The sequence below is a fragment of the Dysidea avara genome, chromosome 10 (genome assembly GCF_963678975.1).
Source record: "Dysidea avara chromosome 10, odDysAvar1.4, whole genome shotgun sequence".
NCBI lineage: Eukaryota > Metazoa > Porifera > Demospongiae > Dictyoceratida > Dysideidae > Dysidea > Dysidea avara.
Genome location: NC_089281.1, coordinates 3517045 through 3536863, shown reverse-complemented (window position 1 = coordinate 3536863; position 19819 = coordinate 3517045). Strand labels below are relative to the sequence as shown.

General features: G+C 38.1%; 2 protein-coding genes across 3 annotated transcripts; one reads left to right on the top strand and one right to left on the bottom strand.

The window, feature by feature from the left end:
* Nucleotides 1-1271: 1271 nt before the first annotated feature.
* On the bottom strand, nt 1272-10122 carry LOC136269331 (DDB1- and CUL4-associated factor 17-like). 2 transcript variants are annotated; one of them, XM_066064883.1, is made up of 14 exons: nt 9973-10122; nt 8411-8478; nt 8006-8044; nt 7856-7952; nt 6940-7076; nt 6305-6470; nt 5467-5574; nt 5309-5414; nt 4994-5136; nt 4832-4935; nt 4073-4166; nt 2591-2653; nt 2057-2215; nt 1272-1466 (listed from the first exon to the last, which is right to left on the bottom strand). In XM_066064883.1, exons 1-14 carry the CDS (start codon nt 10099-10101, stop codon nt 1350-1352), a joined length of 1530 nt encoding a protein of 509 aa, XP_065920955.1. In that variant the 5' UTR covers nt 10102-10122; the 3' UTR covers nt 1272-1349. The 2 variants fall into 2 exon arrangements, with proteins under 2 accessions (XP_065920955.1, XP_065920956.1); XM_066064884.1 differs by having other exon boundaries at nt 8411-8474; nt 9973-10114.
* Nucleotides 10113-18474, top strand: LOC136269317 (NACHT, LRR and PYD domains-containing protein 3-like). The gene is made up of 2 exons (XM_066064863.1): nt 10113-10194; nt 15017-18474. Exon 2 carries the CDS (start codon nt 15032-15034, stop codon nt 18383-18385), a length of 3354 nt encoding a protein of 1117 aa, XP_065920935.1. The 5' UTR covers nt 10113-10194; nt 15017-15031; the 3' UTR covers nt 18386-18474.
* The last annotated feature ends 1345 nt before the right edge of the window (nt 18475-19819 follow it).

Sequence of the window (19819 nt, the reverse complement as noted above, 5' to 3'; positions counted from 1 at the left end):
ATCAGCATCTTCTGTATCTGCAAGCTTAGTGGTCCAATCAATGGACACCTCACATCCAAAACAACTGCGACATCAATATCACCAGTCTTAAGCTGATGGCCACTTAAACCAACTCAATCAACATTCATAAAGTAATCGGGGTTACTAGCTAGCTATCTAGCTAGGTATAGTATTTGTAATTGCCTTTTATTCTAGCTTTTCTTTTTTACCTGAACCCACCAGCCACTGATTGCTGCTTGCTCAATAAATAAAGCTCCAATATTGTAAAAGTATTGGAGCTGTTTAAATAACGGCTTACAACAATCAGTCACATAACCCTATAATTACCTCGGGTATATTTACAACTGACCACACCTAGCACTAGTCTATGTAGTCTCGTGATCAACTCAAAGCTTTGATGAGCATTGGTGAGTATTATAGCTGGTCTACCGTATGATGATAACATAGCTATATATCATGTGTGAATATCTGTCTAGCATAAATAAACCATGTGTGAATTTTTGTTTGGGGCCGGAATATTGATGGTAAAACTTTTAGTCTGCTGATCAGAGATGCATACGAGTAGGAGGTGGATCGTTAGCGGCGAAACGTGTTTTTTTTGGTTCCATCTGGTAAATCTGGTGCTAATTTTGTGCTGGAATTAGCTAAACTATATCAAGCTTTCGGCGATGATCCATCCATTCATTCTATTGCATGCATTCAGTAGTACTGCTTGTTCTGTTCTTCAGGTCCTGCTACTTAGAAGCCACATGTTAAAAGTAAATCCAAGGAACACTCTGTTTGGAACGCCGCCTTACTCTCTTGCAGCAGGGTGACATAGCCAGCTCACTACAGGAAAGAAAATGTATTCAGGATCATCTTCCTATGCCAATGTGCCTATCCAGTGGCAGATCCAAGGGGGCACATGTCCCCCCCCTTTCAATACAATTGCATACAAGATCGGGATACTCTAATAGAGCAGTCACTTTATGTAGCTTAACTATGAAGCTATAAATAAGGATTTTATTTACTTTATAGTAAATACATTTGGTAAAGGGCAGCCATTATTGCTGTGACTTTTTTTTTTTGCTCTTCAACTTTTCAGCAAAGTGTACCCCCCCTCCCCATTTCCAAACTCTGGATCCGCCCCAGAAAACATACCTTGTTTTTTTGTTCTTGACTATACACTACCTTATTCAACATAGACATCTTCTATACAAGAATTCAAAAGTATAAAAACAACACAAAGTATTTGAACACACAAGTGTGTATGTAGGTGATTACTGATTGAATTTCATAGAAACACAAATGCATAAAATTTCATGTGAGAATTTAAAAACAGTGAAAAAAAATATGACAAAAAATACAGACTATGTTTCGTCTACTGATGGTCTACTCAATCTGTACAAGTAACAGTTACTAACATTATCCGTCTTGACTTCATGTACAATCACATCCAATTCATAGTATACAGTGTTGGCAGCATTCTGTAAGTGTGTGTGAATAGTGTACAAGTCATAGAGCTACAGTGCCCCCATAATTGTCTATGTATGTATCACACTTCTAGTAGGGAATTGTGACTACATATCAACAGAATAGTCGATTAGTGATTTTTCCAAAGCTGGCAGACAGTTTCCAAACAATGTTATCAAATATTACATACTTACGACATTTTTGTGAGCTCACAGCATTGAAGACTTATGTACATGGTTTGTTTTCAAGGCACACTTACTGTATGTCCCACATATGTAGGATGCTCAATAGTACAATGAACTCTGATAGAGAAGATGAAACTTTTCATATACAGTGTGATCTACTGAGAAAATCTACGTCCCTTGAAAGTGTGTGAATAGGGCTGTACTTTTATACCTGACTACTCATAGTCAAGAATGTATGCCATTTTAAACTAAACTAATCCTTAGTACACAAACTCTGATCTGGAAAAATAATACACCTTTATTTATAACCAAGTCACTTGGCCCATACAGTATAAAAGTGTACATACAGTAATTTGACTATGCAGTCACAATTCTATATTGTGATGGGTCTTATGGGGTTCACCAACTACAATACTCACTTCATTCCACTCGGGTAAGGGTATTATTTTAGTTGATGATCCTGTTTTGTCATCGATGAAGTGTAGCTGTGTCTCTACTGACTCGTTGTATCCAGGTTGTGTCACCACCGCATACAACAGTTCTAGCTCATTCTCATAATCTGTGTCCTGCACTATCACCTATTGTGTTGATAATAGAGATACAATTAATCCTAAACTCCAAGAGGAGGTTAATTACTATTAATTTATGCCCAATAGAGCAGTACCTTATATGCAAATATGCAAGACAATCATCTCACTATTTTTAGTTAGGAAAGTGGACATAAAGCCTGTAAAGACGCATGGGAACTATTAGAAATATAATTGTTCTTTTTAACCGCGCCTAATGTCATAATAAAATTATTAGACTTCTTTTTTAAGTTCGTGAAATTATGCTCCCTCCTCTAAACAAAATATAGAGTTGCTAGACCATAACCCCATTTAGATATAAGAAAAACATTTCAAATGAAGTGTATGAACTATTTAGCTATAAATATTTAATAATAGATGCCACACCTCCACATCAAAGTTGGCATATGAGGCTTTCTTGATTCTTCGTCCAGACGATGAGTATGTAATCTGGGAGACAAGTATACAAGAACATAATGTATGCACTGCACATCATACTGTGATAGCTACTGAAGTAACTAAAGTGAATACCTTTTTGATAAGCAGGTTTTCACTTACACATACCACTTTAGCGTGGGTGTTCAAAGGCACCGCTCGGTGTTTAACTCGCATATTGCCTGGGAAATATCATGGGAAAGCAGTTTGCCAATGACTTTGATACCCAGCCAGTTCAAAGAATTGATGCGCTTTGACTCATTATATTGAGCGACATAGAGCTTTGTATTGTGGGACTTGTTTTTGTAGAGGTTGCTAAGCTTAGTACATTTGCTAAGATAGAGTAGTTGGTTGTTACTAAAGGATAATGAAGGCACAAAATTATCGTTCAGGTGATTTTGGATGCGTATTTCTACCCACCACGTATCAGCCTTTGAACAGACCATGGAACAGCAAAGCTACTATTGCTACGTTGAAATAGGTTAGTAACTTACAGTCCTAAGTACTTAACTTATATAGTAACTTACTTACTGTCCCAATAGCGAAGTTAGTTGGCTTAACTTAGTATAAAAATGATAACAATATCAACTCCATCCCACAATCGCATGTTTTCTAACATTGCATGTTGAAGCATAGTAACGTATTAATGACGTTTTAACGTACGGACAACATTTTGATGGCTATTAGCCCACGCTATTAAAACTACGATCAATCTCAGATGCTACTGTATAAAACAAATGAGATGAGTTCTCGTTAGTTCTTTCACCTATTAGGTGAGTGCGCCCCAAGTGATATATATCACTTATACCATGGCTGCTTGGGATTTTGCTGATATATACACCCAAAGCCCGAGGGCCGCACAGCCATGGTATAACTATTACATGTCATATCATTGTATTGAATGCTTAGAAGACACACTTGACAATAGTGAGAAAATAAAGCATCAGAAAAAATGAATATAGAACAGAAGCAGACCCCTTCCTGCTCTCAGGCACCACAAAGCGTCACCCAAAAGGTGACAGGTTGACAAGAAACTAAGTGTTCAACAAATCAAGCAATATCACTTATGGTGGTGTACCAGGTTATCAGTAGTATTCTATATATTAGCTCACTCACAACATGATATTATCACCTATCATATGAAACATACACTGCGGCACTTTTATTTGTTCTACATTATTTCTTGCCTTTCATGGCTTTCTAAGCTGAGAGTTCATAAATCAAAAAAGCTGAACATTCATTTCTTATAAAGGTAATCATCAAAATGATTGTACAAGTAAACGAAGACAATCAACTCACACACACACACACGCACACACACACACACCACGCGCATACTCATGCATGCACACACACTACACATGCACACACACGCACACGTACACACACTACACATGCACACACACGCACACTAGAACATATAATACTACTCACTTGCTGTGAAGATATGGAGTGGGCAAAATTTCTTTCCCAAACTTTGATCATCTCCACAGTCCCTAACAAGCTGTCCCTAACTAACTGATAACAGCTACAAAGTACAATATGAATAGTATTTGAAAGACTCTAATAGAACAGTCAATAGTACATCAAACAGTAATGCAAAGTACGTTGGAACCTGTGTTAACGATCACCTAAATTTAAGTGGTCACCTGTCTAACCCATATAGTGACCAGCCAAGCCTTATTACAACAAACAGTTGGTAGCTTGTCAGTCAATAACCTGCTCCGTGATCAACAACTGCCTTTCAATGAATACACTATATAACATACCTGCAATCATTCACTAGACCAAATGGCATAAATGAAATACATCTGTGAAAAAATCTTGTTATCATATATCTTGGACTTCCATTGACTAGAAAGAGGTATGCGTACTCTACCTAGTCCAAAAAAACCCAGCTCATATAAGGAGAAAGTTTTATGCTCAGCAGTAGTAAATCAATAAAATAAAGAAAAGATTTGTATATACTATACACAGTGAAACCTGTAGAGACAAGTTACCCAGCTTTTACCTGGCTTTTTTATAAACCTTAAAAGACAAGTGGACAGCTATATTAGACAGCTTGATTACCATAGAATTTTTTTACTTGGGCAAATTAAAGTTCATGGTCAATGTGGAGGGGTGCCTTTTCTATACAGTTGGTAGTTGATAAGGCTAGTAGTTGAGGCAGGTTCCGCTGTGTTCTATTAATACCTGAGAGAGGGTCCTGAAATGTACAATATCTTCTGGTAGTCATCGTCATGAAAACCAACCGTGTCATCTTGAAGTGACACATAATCACTGGAAATTTCACCAATCTAAAAATAGCATCATAACATCATCACAGCTGTAGGGCATGTAGCCATGGAAACATACCAGGCGGCTAGTGGACAAGTCCTTGACATGGAATTGGTGTGGCTGCTGTGGTCTGGGGTTGTGGATGTAAACGAAAGGGACACCTCCAAAATTGATTCCAACATTAACACTGCTTCTGGATTGGAAGATTACTGGAGGCAATTCTAGATGTAAATATAGCACAGTATACTATTGTGTATTCTTGATACTACATACAAAGATAAATAAACTCTCCTACAGTATTCCAATACATTAACCAAAATAACACATAACAAACCTTTATGGGACCGGGATCCTACAACTATAACTTGCTTCATAATTATTCAATGTATGTACCTGTTAATTTTATAGTAATAGGTATACCAAATCCTGCTTGTCCAATGGTGCCCCAGTTACCGTTGACTTCTACTTGGTCTCCTATGTCACTGGACAACACTGAATACTACGGACGTCATACCCATCAAAATGCTCTACAAATATTATGTACAACTCACATTCTTTTTGATTTCTTCAAAGTTGTAGAAGCAGTACTTTTTTGAGGAGTGGATGATCATTAATATACCACCTTCGATGCTTCCATCAATTACATCTTTACCAAATATCTACAACAACAATTATAGTGATTAAACACCTGTCCAAAAGGCTCAACGTATGTGTTGGAATTACAAACTGGACCCATGGGCCACACTCATGGACTATAGGCTTGAAACAAACTCTAACAATAAACCATACAATATCTACCTCTAATGTAAGCTTCAAGAATTGTATTAACCCACATGTTTATTAGACAACTATCCCTCTATGGACTGCAAGGAGGCTAACAGTAAGCCTGTGAAGCAGGAGTCAGAAACCTGTAACTGAAACCTAACTACAACTAACTGTAACTGTAACATGTGTTTACTTTGTAACAGTTCAGTGGCAGTTCACATTGTGAGCTTATAATGCTAGCAAGTGTGGAGATGTTTGACATGGTGTGTTGCTACAGCAAGGTACATACAGTGAGAGTCTAAGCCAAACATGAAGAAATGTCTGCATTAATGAGTACCACCAAGATCTTATAAGCGCCCAAGTTTTTAAAAACATTTTTGAACTCTTGGTAAAAGGTAACACTTTAAGAACATCCCAGAGCTTTATAGTATTTATTCCTTATAATCAGCAATGGCAATTGATTTACAAGGAAACACAGTTTGTATGTACCAGCAACACAAACATTGTGCACTAACAAATAACTCTAATAGAGCAGTCTTTACAACAAAACATAAAAACTTTCTACTATAGATAATGAAATTAATACAGTAGAAAGTAAGCTTGTACAATATTGTTACAACAAACCTGTTTATCTATCACTAAACTTGCAGCGAGTCTTATTGGGTGAGTCTTGAATATGATGATGGCTAGTATAGGTTGGGAGTGGGTCAGAACACAAGGATTTTGCTGAGGCTGCAAATGAACTGATTTCACTTGTATAGAGTGAAGGTAATCCGCCCATGATAAATACCTGACCAGAAGGGAGACATAGAGTAACCAGAAAAAACACTAACAAGTGACTATAGACAAGAAAGAATGTTTGAAAATATATACCAAAATACTCTCATCTAAACCTGCAAGGAATGTATGCACAAATTCTGCGCTAAACAAAGCAATCCCCTCAAGAAAATATCATGTTTGTTGTTAAAACATATATCAGCTGTTAAGAAGCAGTACACAATCCCCTTCATTAGAGCAACGAACTTGTGGCTTGTCAAAATATCAACAGGAGCTACGACTAGCAGAATTTTGTTTGTCAAGAGTCAGTACATACCTAGAAATACCCTAGTACAAAATTCTTACAGAACACTTCAAGTAATCTGACACTGTTTATTGCACAAATTATGTTATTTTAACTACAATTGTAATACAAGTTTGGGGCATCAAATATACATATACGCTTCAGTGCACTGACATAAGGCTCACTGGCTGGTACATACCTATACTTTGTTATTGTGGAGAGAAATATCGACCTTAAGACATGGCCAGTGTCCGCTGACATCACTTTGAGGTAGCCATCATTAGTTAACGCTACAAGAATGTTTTCTTTCTCCTCAGGAGTAGGGTGTCTGCTTCGCTTTAGAGATAAAGAAACACACATACATGGGTATTTATCCATAGAAAACATAATAATGTGGAAAACTGAAAATTCAATATTTGGTTGGACCATCACCAAAGTTTGCAAAATATTGTAATACCAAGTCATAATATTATAGTAATATTACGAACTCTTGGTAGTATTATTGCACACTGGTCTCACTGTTCTGAAGGATGCAAATATCCATGTATGCATTCACCACAATATCATCACACACAACAGACACACACACACACACACACTACACACACACCAAAGCCTTTGGCTACCACTGGCGCGGTCACACCTACCCAGTGAACCAGCACTGGGACACCTGTATGCTACTCAGCGCAGGGGAAGGACTAGTAACCCCCACAGGAGGCTATACCATGTCCCACAGGTGAGGGTGTGAGCACCTGAAGTCCTACCTGGACCTTCACCTGCTATATGAGACATGGACAGTTGGCATTTGCTTCCCCAGTTAATACCAGGTACCCATTGATGTTACAGCTGGGTGGGCTGCTTCCCCAGTTGGCACCAAGCCACCAGGTCCCCATTTTAACAGCTGGGTAGACTGGAGCAATGTGAGTAAAGTAAAGTTTCTTGCTCAAGGAAACAACACCAAAGTGGCATAACCAGGAATTGAACCTGGAACCTTTTGATTCCAGGCCTACACTCCAGTCACTTGGCTATGCTGCCTCACCACACAACACAAACATGCACTACACACACACATACACACACACACACACACAACACACAGAAAGGTGATTTCTTACCACATGCATATGATACAACATGACTGCCACTATCTTATCAGCAGTAGTAGAAGGGCTAAGGGTGTACATGAGATGTGGAGCTCCATTGATACCATCTCTACAGTATTGAACCACTCAAACAACGACAATACAATGGAGCCATCTACCCACAGGTAATAACAGCTCTGATGATTATCAAAGTAGATTCTCCTGAAAATAAAAAAATATACTGTAACCTCCACTTAAAAACTTCACACTAAAATTCCCTCCGAATTAAACAAGTATTCTCTGAAGTAATAACAGAGAAATAGTTTCCAATAACCATGTCGCCAGCATTATTATCTTCAAAAAATGTTGGAAGATTGAAGTAGTTTTTTGTTGTGACAACCAATAAAGTACATGAAATCTGGGTACAAACTTATGTACTACTGAGTACATAACAGGCTGTACCTACATACCTGAATGAAAAATTCTATATACCATCTCAAACTTGAAATATGTAGCCCAAAAGTATATTGAATATCGCATGCGTCTCCAGCCACATATTGCAAAGTATCAATTCTTCCAAACACTGACCTGTCCATTCCAAAACAGGCTCCATGATTTGACAACTTCATCCATGTATACTCAAAGGTGCTGTCTGTCTATGGAAAGGTAAAAAAAAAACCAAGAATATATAATATGTCCCAATATGTGAACTCATTGGTTATGTACTATAATGTGGAAATTATATGTGACATTAGTATGTGTAGATAGCCCCACTGCCGTATAGGTGTAAGGACAAATATTTATGGATTTCGCTAGTGATGACTAACACCTTTGTGAAAATACAACCATGAAATGACGTGAATATGTGTGAGGTTACAGCATCGCTTTTGAGTAGTCAGTGACAAAATGTCTTGCAATTGCTCAAGTTGTTTTATACATTTTTGTAAACTTGCACACAGTATGCCTCTCCACAAATGGACCATCATAGATTTAGGGGAAGGGGAAAATGCTGGAAAGATTGACCTTATAATTAGGTACGTATACTTTCATGGGAGCTCAAACTATACAACCATAGCAATGCATAAAAAATTAACAGTCATATTATGCACCTATCAATATTATCCCCCACATACCCCTCCCAGGCACAGTGGGGGAAATGGTGGGGATTTGACTTTTCCTAAAAGTCCACCACAGCTAGTGGTCAAATCCCCACATAGCATGGCTACACTACACTTTAAGTAACAGGTTAGTTCTTGTGTAGCTTACAAGTTAAACAAACACCAAACTTTTGAATGTTTGATTGGTTTATTTAAGCGGAACTATTTACAGGACACATTGGACGCAACAAGCATCAATTGTTTGTCCCTCGGATCAACAGCTCTATTGGGAAAAGTAGTTTTTATATCGTGGAACAGTAATCTGGAACAATTTACCCCCTACATTAGTTGATGTTGATCATGCATCACTTTTAAAGCTGCTTTTAAGCAATTGTTTTGTTAATTTTTTTTTGTTTGTTCTGTTGCTCAACTTGTACTTGTGTAGTTTTATTGTTGCATGTTTTAGTAGGGCACTGCTGAAAAACAGTTCTTAAAGCTGATGCAGTTACCCACTACCATTAAATCGTTAAATGGTCAAATGTCCCACTAGTGGGGCAGAATTTCAGGCCAAAATCCCCCACTAATCCCAGGAGGGTGGTAGTGCGGCTCAATATTGATAGGTGTATTAATATTAAGAAGTACATGGCAGCCATAAACTAAAACAAAACATTATCATTGAATGTCAATCTCCAGCTTTTTTTACTTTCATGCCTAGTATAGACTATTTTCCCTTCTGAGAGAGAACTCTAAACAAAAAGGAAAAAAATGGTCTAGGCACAAGACCACAAATAAGGCACTTGTCAATGTCAAGCCCCACCCCCATATGCTGAATGGGGATTTAGTATGTCTTGAAGTTTTTGACGACAGCAGTTTGTTAATTGCGTTATAAGTTGAACAGATCCCCTATTCCCCTGCATTGCCCGTGACCCCGTGAGAAATGAGTCATGACAATAAGTATAACAACTCTACACAGTTACAGTACATTAACATACTACTACTAGCCGCCCGCCCAAATTTGGGACTGGCCCAAAGTTTTGGGTATCGTTCATTCACCTTAGTAATCAGGTTAGCTAGTATCGCAGAGGTTATTCTGTCCCGTTTATAACTGCTCGACTCGATTTCTCTTATTCGTAGCGCTGTTGTTAGCTTCACGTGTTTGAACGAAAATTCTTTAGAGATCATTATTTAGAATATCTACTTCCTCACGTGATCAATAGTAACTGGGGCGGATCATATCTCGGATCGCACTGCTAACCAGAAGTTAAAGACGTTTTGGTAAGGTGCTATCGGGTGTTATTGTATGTATGTTCTACCATTGGCACTAAAGAAATATTTGGTCCTGGTGCATAAATCTGCCAGCCCAGTGACATCGATAATACGGGGCCGACCAGGACTTATTAAACAATACAAACTACCTGACGTACTTTGTGCTACAAGCGAGCCCGTCCACGAGCCTGCAGCTGTTACGATTCGAGCTGTTCCCTTGGTCCCCCATTCATGATGTGACAGCCGGGCTCTCTCATGGTTATATTTCGTTTAATTCGTGCTGCTAGTGACTTGCTCGAACTCTGCAGTAAGTTCAGAAATAAGATGAGTAAGGAAAGGAGGACTAAGCCAAGTGCCATTATGCGCCGATCAATGTAATGCCCAACTACCACTGATATGGGCTGAGGGTGGGGAAATTGATTGCTAAATTTCCCCGACATAGTGGGACTTGTCTTCACTAAGGCCATTCCAAGTCATACCTTAGTTTCTGGTTACTACCTAGCCCAAAAAAGAGTGTGGGCGGGCGGATGATCAGGTACATGTACACCAGTAATGTATACTGCGATGACACACTGTTTGGTATTATTATTTACTCATTCATGCTGATTTTAGTTTATTAACCATTATTCTTACAGCATAAGTAATTATGCTTCTGCATAAATGCACTAAGAAAATTGTTGATGGCTAGCTACACTGCTTAAAAACAACTGAATACAGCAATGTATAGCTAAGCAGTCTCCTCATGTACAGTTACTTTTGCTATCCAAGTGAAACGTCTCATTAGCTATGTCAGCAAAGTAAGTTGGTTCAAATGATCCACAATGAAATATATGCACATCAGAAATTCTTCATTCATATCTGAAGTCTTAGCCCACTATGTGTTTCTAGCAATTCAGTAAACCTTAAGAAAAGTAATTATATATCTGTCAAAGTTTTGAGTCATTGATTGCTCCAGGCTAGTGTTTTTTAGTGATCACGTCCGAGTTGATGTTATAACTAAGGACTTGTCAATGTAGGACCATACAGTTATTTGTTTAGTCATAGTAATTTTGAAGTTTGATTTCAACAAAATTATATACATTACCAGCTTTCCAGTCAGTGTTCAGTGATAAGGAAGTTCCACTAGAAGAGTTACTAGACTAATCATTATAGATCGAGGACCACATTTGAATTCAGTTAGGAAAGTTAAAGCAGGCTGTGACCTGTTAGGCTAGTGGTTAATGCTAAGCTACTTTGGTTACTGGTAACAGAAATACCTATATAATCAAGTACAAAACTAGTCAGAAACATTTTAGTGGCTAGTGCGGTAGAGTTAAGGGTATAGTGTGAGCACCCTATTAGCTAGAATCCCTGACTGTTCTATTAGAGTATCTCGATCTTCTGCAGTGTTAAAAAATTAGTGTCCTTGGTTTCTACTGGGTCACGTGCACTTAAGCGCCTGTAACATTAATAATAGTCCTCATAAATTGGGTTCCAGGTTTACCATGTGGGCGGGTGACCAGAAACTAACGTTTGACTAGGTGTGGCCTAAAGAAATTCACTCGGATAGGAAAAGTGTGTGCTTTTAGTTTAGGAAGGAGTGTCTCTGGTGCTAGCTACTACGTTCATATAGAATCCACTTGAACTAACTCATCACTAGACCAATGCCACACGACCATACAAATCCCCTCCTAGCCCCAGTATTCCTGGGGTTTGCAGGTTGAGACTTGGTCGGGGTTTCCATCGCCAGTACTTCCCCAGTAGGTGGGGAATTGTAATTTTCAGTGATGCAAATCCCCACCTTCCCCTACCTCAGCCCGTATCAGTTGTAGTCAGAGATTACATTGATAGGTGCATTACTCCTAGCTAGTTATCTGTTTAGAATTCTTTTGAGCTGAGCAACACATTAACCACTCTAATAAAATATTTTCTTTTATTATTCTGCCTATTATGGTACTTAATGCTTCAGACATATATTATCATGCCAGCATGATTAGCATGATTAGCAGGGGCTTAGGTATAAGTCAAAGTAGAATGGTATTGTGACGGACTGTAGGTGGGCCATTTACGTATGTTCAGCCTGGCCCAATGGCATGGATGGTGCGGGAGGACTAGTTATGCAAGTGGTCTAGCCTGACCATTTCTAATGGCATAGATGTCTGCCATGCCGGACCATTTGTGCATCCAGGTGTGGTATGTACATGTGTGCATGAAAATGATTAGCATCTTTTTTATGCCAACACGTACAAATCCACAATTTTGTAAAAGTACAATATGATGGTAGTGTCATACAGTACAGTGCTACTGTATATTAGAAGGTTTGGGCTTTTCTGGCCAAAAATAAATCACTCAAACTCCAGCTTCACAATACCATCCTGGCACCTTGGCATTATTGGTTAGGTATAACCAAGCCCAAAGGTGCCTTCAGTATGGCTCTAAATGCTTCCAATAGATTGATACAAAATTTTATTCAACGGAATTTCCTACTGACTGACTAACTGTCTACCTGCCTGATGCCTTCAGACAAACATAACTTGACATGATACTGGCCAAGGCTACAGGTTTAACTTTTTTACTCATTGTTTGACATTTTGGCATACCTCAGTACGTACAATGTACACATCATGGACTTACCTTTGTCTTCCTATGTGTCCCATTTCCTTTTGCAAAGGTGTCGATTCACGGTATGCAATGGCTTCCCTTCATTTGTAAACGTGGGAGTTGTCCGTATTTTCTGTGGTGACTGGATTGATTGCAGAGGCGCTTCTCCTATTGCTCCTTGTGTGAAACGGTCTGAACCTAGCTGAAAGCGGAGCATAATGGCCACTTCACTTTCAAATGTATACCGGTTTCCATGAGTAACGTAACTTACTGTGAGGAGTACATGTATATGTTTGTCTTGTAAATGTTATAGTTAGCTCTATATCATGGTATGTGTTCGTATCGTGACATAGACCTTGGTGATATATGATATAGAGTTTTTCTATATTGTGGCAGCACTATAGCTATACTATTATCATGTGTGAGCTGCAAACAACACCATCAGTAGGCAAGAATGAGCTCTAACCCAGGTATCAGGAAAATCAAACTAACACCATCAGTGGATAGCTCTATTGGTTTCGACCCTAAAGCAACCTAAAATGCTCCTTATTCATTTAGAACAGTAAGCTCCCTCTGATGTCACGCGAAGCCATACAAGGGTCCCATTCACCATGACGATAGTGTTTTGGACACCATTTTGAGTTCTAAAACTGGGCGAGCATGATGGTTGCTATCATGTTACCCTAGTTATGGTACTGCAAATGGCGAATTTGGCAGAGAATTGTGATGTTACCATGGTTTAAGTACTGCAAATGGTGAACATTGGCGGAAAACTCCTTCACAACGGGTTATAAGTGCTACGAAATTAATTCAGTGAACAAGGTCTATAAGCTACTGCAAAAATATTATTTGTTTGAGCTAACTAACTTCCTGATGCCTTCATAGACAAGTTTAACTTAGTAACAACTAGCTTAATTTTTCACTGTAAGATATTGCTTTAACCCAATGGCTGTAAGTTGCCTCCTTACAACTTCCACTGTCCTGCATGTATTGCTGTGTTAGCATTTAGTATCTTATTACTGAGTAGCTTAACAGTAAAGCTGCCAGTCTTGTTGAAGACTGCCTCTTACATGACCCTCAGCTTTGGATACTGATGGATGCGGTTGTCTGGATTCCACATGCCTTTTGGCATACCACAGTACATATAATACGTACATGCATTGTGGACATACCTTTGTCCTCCTTTGTGTCCTATTTCTTTTCCCTTGCAATGCAAAGGAAGGGATTTCATGTGGAATGGCTATTTGCCTTTGAGTGAATGGCTTCATGTAGAATTGCTCTGTTGCCATGTCCTTATGGCTTCGAGTTTATGTGTAATTTCCTATCATGTAAGCATTAAATGGAAATTATCATTTCCTTATACCTCCAGCAGTCGGTTTGTTGTAGGCTAGCTTTATGTATGGTTCTCCATGTGTGGGGCTATGTAAGGGCAAAACATAGGCAAAACTACACTAATGATTAGCTTATTAAAATTAGTGTATGGGGTGCAGTTTGTCATGCAATTATGTATAGTCTCATACATCTGACACCATTCTTTTGTTTGATGTAGTGTTATGGAAGTTTACTACAGTGGTTTTGAGGTTGCTTGCACAATTGTATTACGTACGTGCAACAGATATAGTGAATGAAATTTACTCTTCGTGAAATTTAAATATGCTGCTTAAATTTCATTGGCTAGTTACTGTAGATGTGCGACATAGCCATGTATCAAGCAACTTCAAAACCTCTGTAATGGTGGATCATACTACAAAAAAAGAAGACTTAGCTGTCTAATGAAGCAGACAAAATACAGGAGACCAGCTGTGGTAGTGGGGGACCACCTGCAGTGCCACAAATGCATGGCCCAGGGGATCACTCATGACGCATCAAATGATTTAATGGTCTAGGAAAAGGGATAGGGGGCACTTGCAGCAACCATAACAAGTCAGGGGGGGGGGGGGGGGGGAGACAATCCACAATATTACATGTATCTGAATGCTTTGGTAAGGGTAGTTCTATATGGTTCTTGTGTCTGCTACTGTACAGCAGGAAACTGGGCGGTGGCAACCTGTATGTTTTGTCCTCATCAAAAAGGGTGGTTAGATTTCTGATTTTTATCAACATTTGATTCGTCAAAGCTTTATGATGTGTGGATTCATCACATTTTATCTTCTGTTAAAATTTCCTGTTGTACATCACTTGTGCACATTGTAAATATGTATGGTAGAAGATAATATGTGTGATGTATATTATGTGTGAAATGTTGTTTCAGTTTAGAGTGTGAACAATGGACATTTCACAAACAGAACAGGAAAGTGATGGAAATGGTGACAACCAGCCAACAATAACTCTTGATATTATACAGCGATGCTCGCCAGTTATCTGCCAGCACATGGACCCAGTTTCTCTTGCTCCATACATCCAGCAAGATTTTCTGTTAACTGCACATGAAATGCACCAGTTTGCCAGTCCAAACCAGAGCCCAGGATACAAAGCCATATACCTTATTCAACAATTGCAAACTAAACATCCCAGCAGTGCCCACAAATTCTACAATTGTTTATTGAAAGCAAAAGAGCACAGTGGTCATACACATATTGCAGAGGTTTTACGGGAAGCTGCTTTAAATAATGACCCTCACAGTATTCAACAGCTAGTAACAGAGTGTACTGGAATATCCCCATTTCAAATGCCAGCTACTAGTACACATGAACCAGTGGAACAACATACCCAGCCAGTGTCTCCTGTACAAATTCCTCCACCTAAAAAACCTTTTTTAGAAAAAGATTATGCCCACTACACTGGTATATCCACGTATCATGTGGCTGTCACTAGTAAACTTCACTCTGTAGAAGAATATCGTAAGTATTTGGTAATTCTTTATCAAAAAATATTTCCTGCTGCAGAAAAGCGCCCATACTTTTTACCAAACCATTTTGTAAATTTAGCTCTAGTAACTGAAGATGAGTGCCGTTTTGGAAAAGATACCTTTACTGACTATTCTATAAGGGGTTCTATTGATGATATATTACGCATGAAGCAAAGTATTCACTATCGTGAAATTTTCAAGTCTGAAGTGGATAAAGAAATAGATTTTGTAGTGATGGAAGGTAGGCCAGGTGTTGGGAAAACTACATTAGCACAGAAGCTCTGTCGTGAATGGGCAGAAGGCACAAATGAAATGTTTAAAAAGTACAAACTTGTAGTAATGGTTCAGTTAAGAGACTTTTCTACAAAAGATGTGCCCACATTAGATGACATTTTCTATCATGAGGGCCCAGAATTGAAAAGTGATGTTGTTAGTCAAATTGCAAAAACTAATGGTGAAAACGTGTTGTTGATTTTGGAAGGCTGGGATGAACTGCCTCTCCATTTACGTGAATTTGTTAAAGTAAAAAGAACTGGTGCATCAATATTCATCAAACTTGTTGAACGTATATCCTTAACACAAGCCACCATCCTTGTCACATCTCGTCATGTGGCCACTAAAGATTTTCATGGTAGATTACAGAATAGAGTTTCAAGATTTGTAGAGGTATTGGGTCTGACATCTTCTGATATTCGAGATTATGTGCGACAATACCTTCAAGATGAAGCCAAGTCAAGTGATTTGATAGGTCAGCTGCAAGATCGTCCCCATATAGAAAGCATGTGTTATATTCCGCTAAATTGCAGAATAGTTTGTGAATTGTTCGCTACACAAAAAGGGGAGCTCCCATCTACTATCACTGAAATTTATTCTCAGCTCATAAAATCCTTCTTGCAACGGTATTTTGATGTTGATGCTTTCATAAGCTATGACGATATCCCAAAGATGGCCAGGCCAACTTTTTATGCAGTTTGTAAACTAGCGTATGAAGGTATTGTTAATCACAAGCTAGTGTTTTCTCAGCACGAAATACAAGATATTGTTGGCACAGAGTTTTCTGAAACATTTGATGGTTTTGGTCTTTTCCAGGCAGTTTCATCTTTCCATGTTTATGGATCCACTAAATCATTTCATTTTAACCATCTAACTTTTCAGGAGTACCTTGCTGCTTATCATATCTCTGATATCATGGGCCAGAATGAACAGCTCAAATTAGTCACAGAACATGCAAATAGTGAGCACTTGAATAACGTTTGGAAGTTTTATGCTGGTGTAAGCAAACTTGACAACTTTCCCATAGCACAAGTATTGTGTAGTTTTGATATGAATGATCCTTTAGATAAAGCCAAGTTAGTTTGCCATTGTGCTTATGAGTCTCAAAATGCTGAAGTATGCAATTTAATAGCTGATAGAGTTGACAGTGCAACACCTCAGTTCTTCTCTGTAAGTGCTTATGACTGTTTAGCTTTAAGTTTTGTCATAGGCAATTCTACTGACAGGGAATGGTCGGTTGAATTGCGATCATGTGGAATGGAAAGCTCTCACTTACGAATGCTTGCTAAACATATTAAAGGACTACAGCAGGAGTCATTAGCTTTATGCCGCTTGGACTTATCAGGAAATCAAGTCGGCAGTAAAGGAATCAAATATTTCACTGAGTGCGTTCATGCAATTAGCTTTATACGAAGCTTATCGATCAGACAAGCATTTATTGATACTGAAGGCATTGAAGCATTGAGTAAGCTTGTTGAATCATGCCCTAATATTTTATCAATTAACCTTGATAACAACAAACTCACCAATGGTAGCTCAAGAAAGTTAATAGAAGTTTTGCAATCTACTGACACTACAGAATTTCTTTCAATTTCATCTAACAATCTTGGCATTGAGGATGCTAGTATTATTGGTAGTTTTCTAGAGAAGACCGAGTGTCTGAAAGAGTTAAAGTTGAATGATAACCACTTGGAAAGTAGCTGCATTCCTAACTTGTATCTAGGACTCTGTGACAACAAGTCTCTTCAGTGCTTGTACTTGGAGGAGAATGACATAAATGAATCTGGTTTTCTAATTTTACTTAAAACTTTGGCAACTTCAAATATCAAATCTCTGTACTTAAGAAAAAATCATATTTATCTACAGAATAAAAATATTCCACGTTTGAAGGAGGATTTATTAAAAATTCATTCACTTCACAAACTTGACTTGTCGTTCTGCAAAATGGGTGAGTCAGTGTGTTGTTTAATAGAAAGCTTGGGTGACAATAGATCATTAAAGATATTGAACTTTCAAGATAATGAACTGACTGACAACAACATTGTTCTTATCTGTAAATCGTTAGTCTCATCTACTGTCCAACGAATGATTGACATCAGACCCAACACAATCACTGACTTCTCTTGTGTTACTAAGCTAACAGACACAAGAAATGCTGATAACTGGATATGTTTTACCATCTCAAGTCACCGATTAATTGAACGTAACATCCTGCAGCTAAAAGAGGCAGTTAGTAAGAACCCTAATTTGGGTAAGGTTAAAGTTATTTATCTTAAACAATCCATTAGCACTGTGCCATATCCAGAAAATATTTTGGAAGATTTATCCCTGAATTACTGTTTTGTACGAATTACAAAGCTTAAAATGTTGAATTTGGAAAAAATAAAGCAAAGTGGACTTGATTTTGTGTCATGTAAAATTCAAGAGCTTCCTGACACTTTAAAGACTAGCAACATTGACTTTAAAGATGTTGTTGTTTTGATTGAATGCAAACTATAAACCCTAGCACATATTAGACGCACTAGCTGCCTATTCTGTTTATATGTTCTATTTTTTCACTGACCAACTACATTAATATTATACATGTACACATGTGTAACAATCTTAGCTCGGTAGCTATATGGACAGTTCAGTTGTGTATGTACTTTTGAATGTTTGAAATCCGTATAGACTAAATAAATTAGCACTGTTTACTGATATTTTTCGTGTCCCAATGATCCCATGCTAGGCCACCGGGGTGGATTGAAGTTGATCGCAGACCTGTCTATCTCAGCGGTATCTATTATAATAATGCAAGTACTAATATCATTATGCGGTATGAGTACGTATATTTTGCTATATACATTATGAGCAGCACAGTACCTTGAAAAATCACTACTAATTATGCTCACTGATCATGCCCAATGTCATTCTCATGATAATTGGCAATATAGCTATATATATAATAACCTGTTGGTGTCTGGAAACACAGTCATCATCTAAGGGAAACATCCCCAGACTCCAGCTGTTTATCAATTGGTTGTATGAGTAGCAACCTGCAGCTGATAACTTCTAGAATTTGTAACTGCGTGCCCTATTAGAAGTCCTTGATCTTTTACCCAAAAGTGTGTAGCAAGCCAATTTTATTGCTAATCATCATGATGAGCTAACTCTAGTTAGTGATTTGAATTTAGTTACTGGACTGGCAGTTTATGCATGAGGGCCAGCCCAAAAATTACCTACACACATGTACACATTAATTTTCAAGTTTGATACAAATGATTCCTGGGAATTTGATTCAATGATTCTGATAGGGAGACTATTCCAATCACAGATTGTACAGGAAAAGTAACTGAATTTATATGAATCTGTTGATGAGGAATGTGTCTGTGGGATGATTGCATTACAGTGGGCTAGGAGGCAGATCAAGGGGTTAGTAAGCATATGGAGCAGGGGGAAGCACACCAGAAGCTGATTATGAGGTGTTTTATATGTTTTAGGAGTAAACTTTTATGTAGAGTAGTTTTAATATCTTACTCCGACAAATGAATGTGTTACAATATGATACTCTCAATAGCACCTTGATGTATTATTTTGAAATACGTTAAGCAATAATTAACCAATAGATCAGAATTAGTATTAATCAGTAATACTAATCTGATTGGCTAAAATAGTGTGGTATGTTTCTATTGTAAGTAAATGTCTGATTTGACAAACAGTGTTACCATAGTGATAGATGCCCCTAGCAACAATATGGTTGCTAAGGTAAACATCACTTTGGGACCATAGCAATGGTTACTAAGTGCGATTGGTCTTTTGCAGTGGTTATTTTTAGAATTTCTGTTGCTTAGTAATAGCAAGAGTCCAAAATAAAGGATTCTTGGAATTCGAAGTCTTGGTAATAGTTGGTTTGGTTGTCGGATTAATTTGTAATATATAGGCCTAGGACAGATG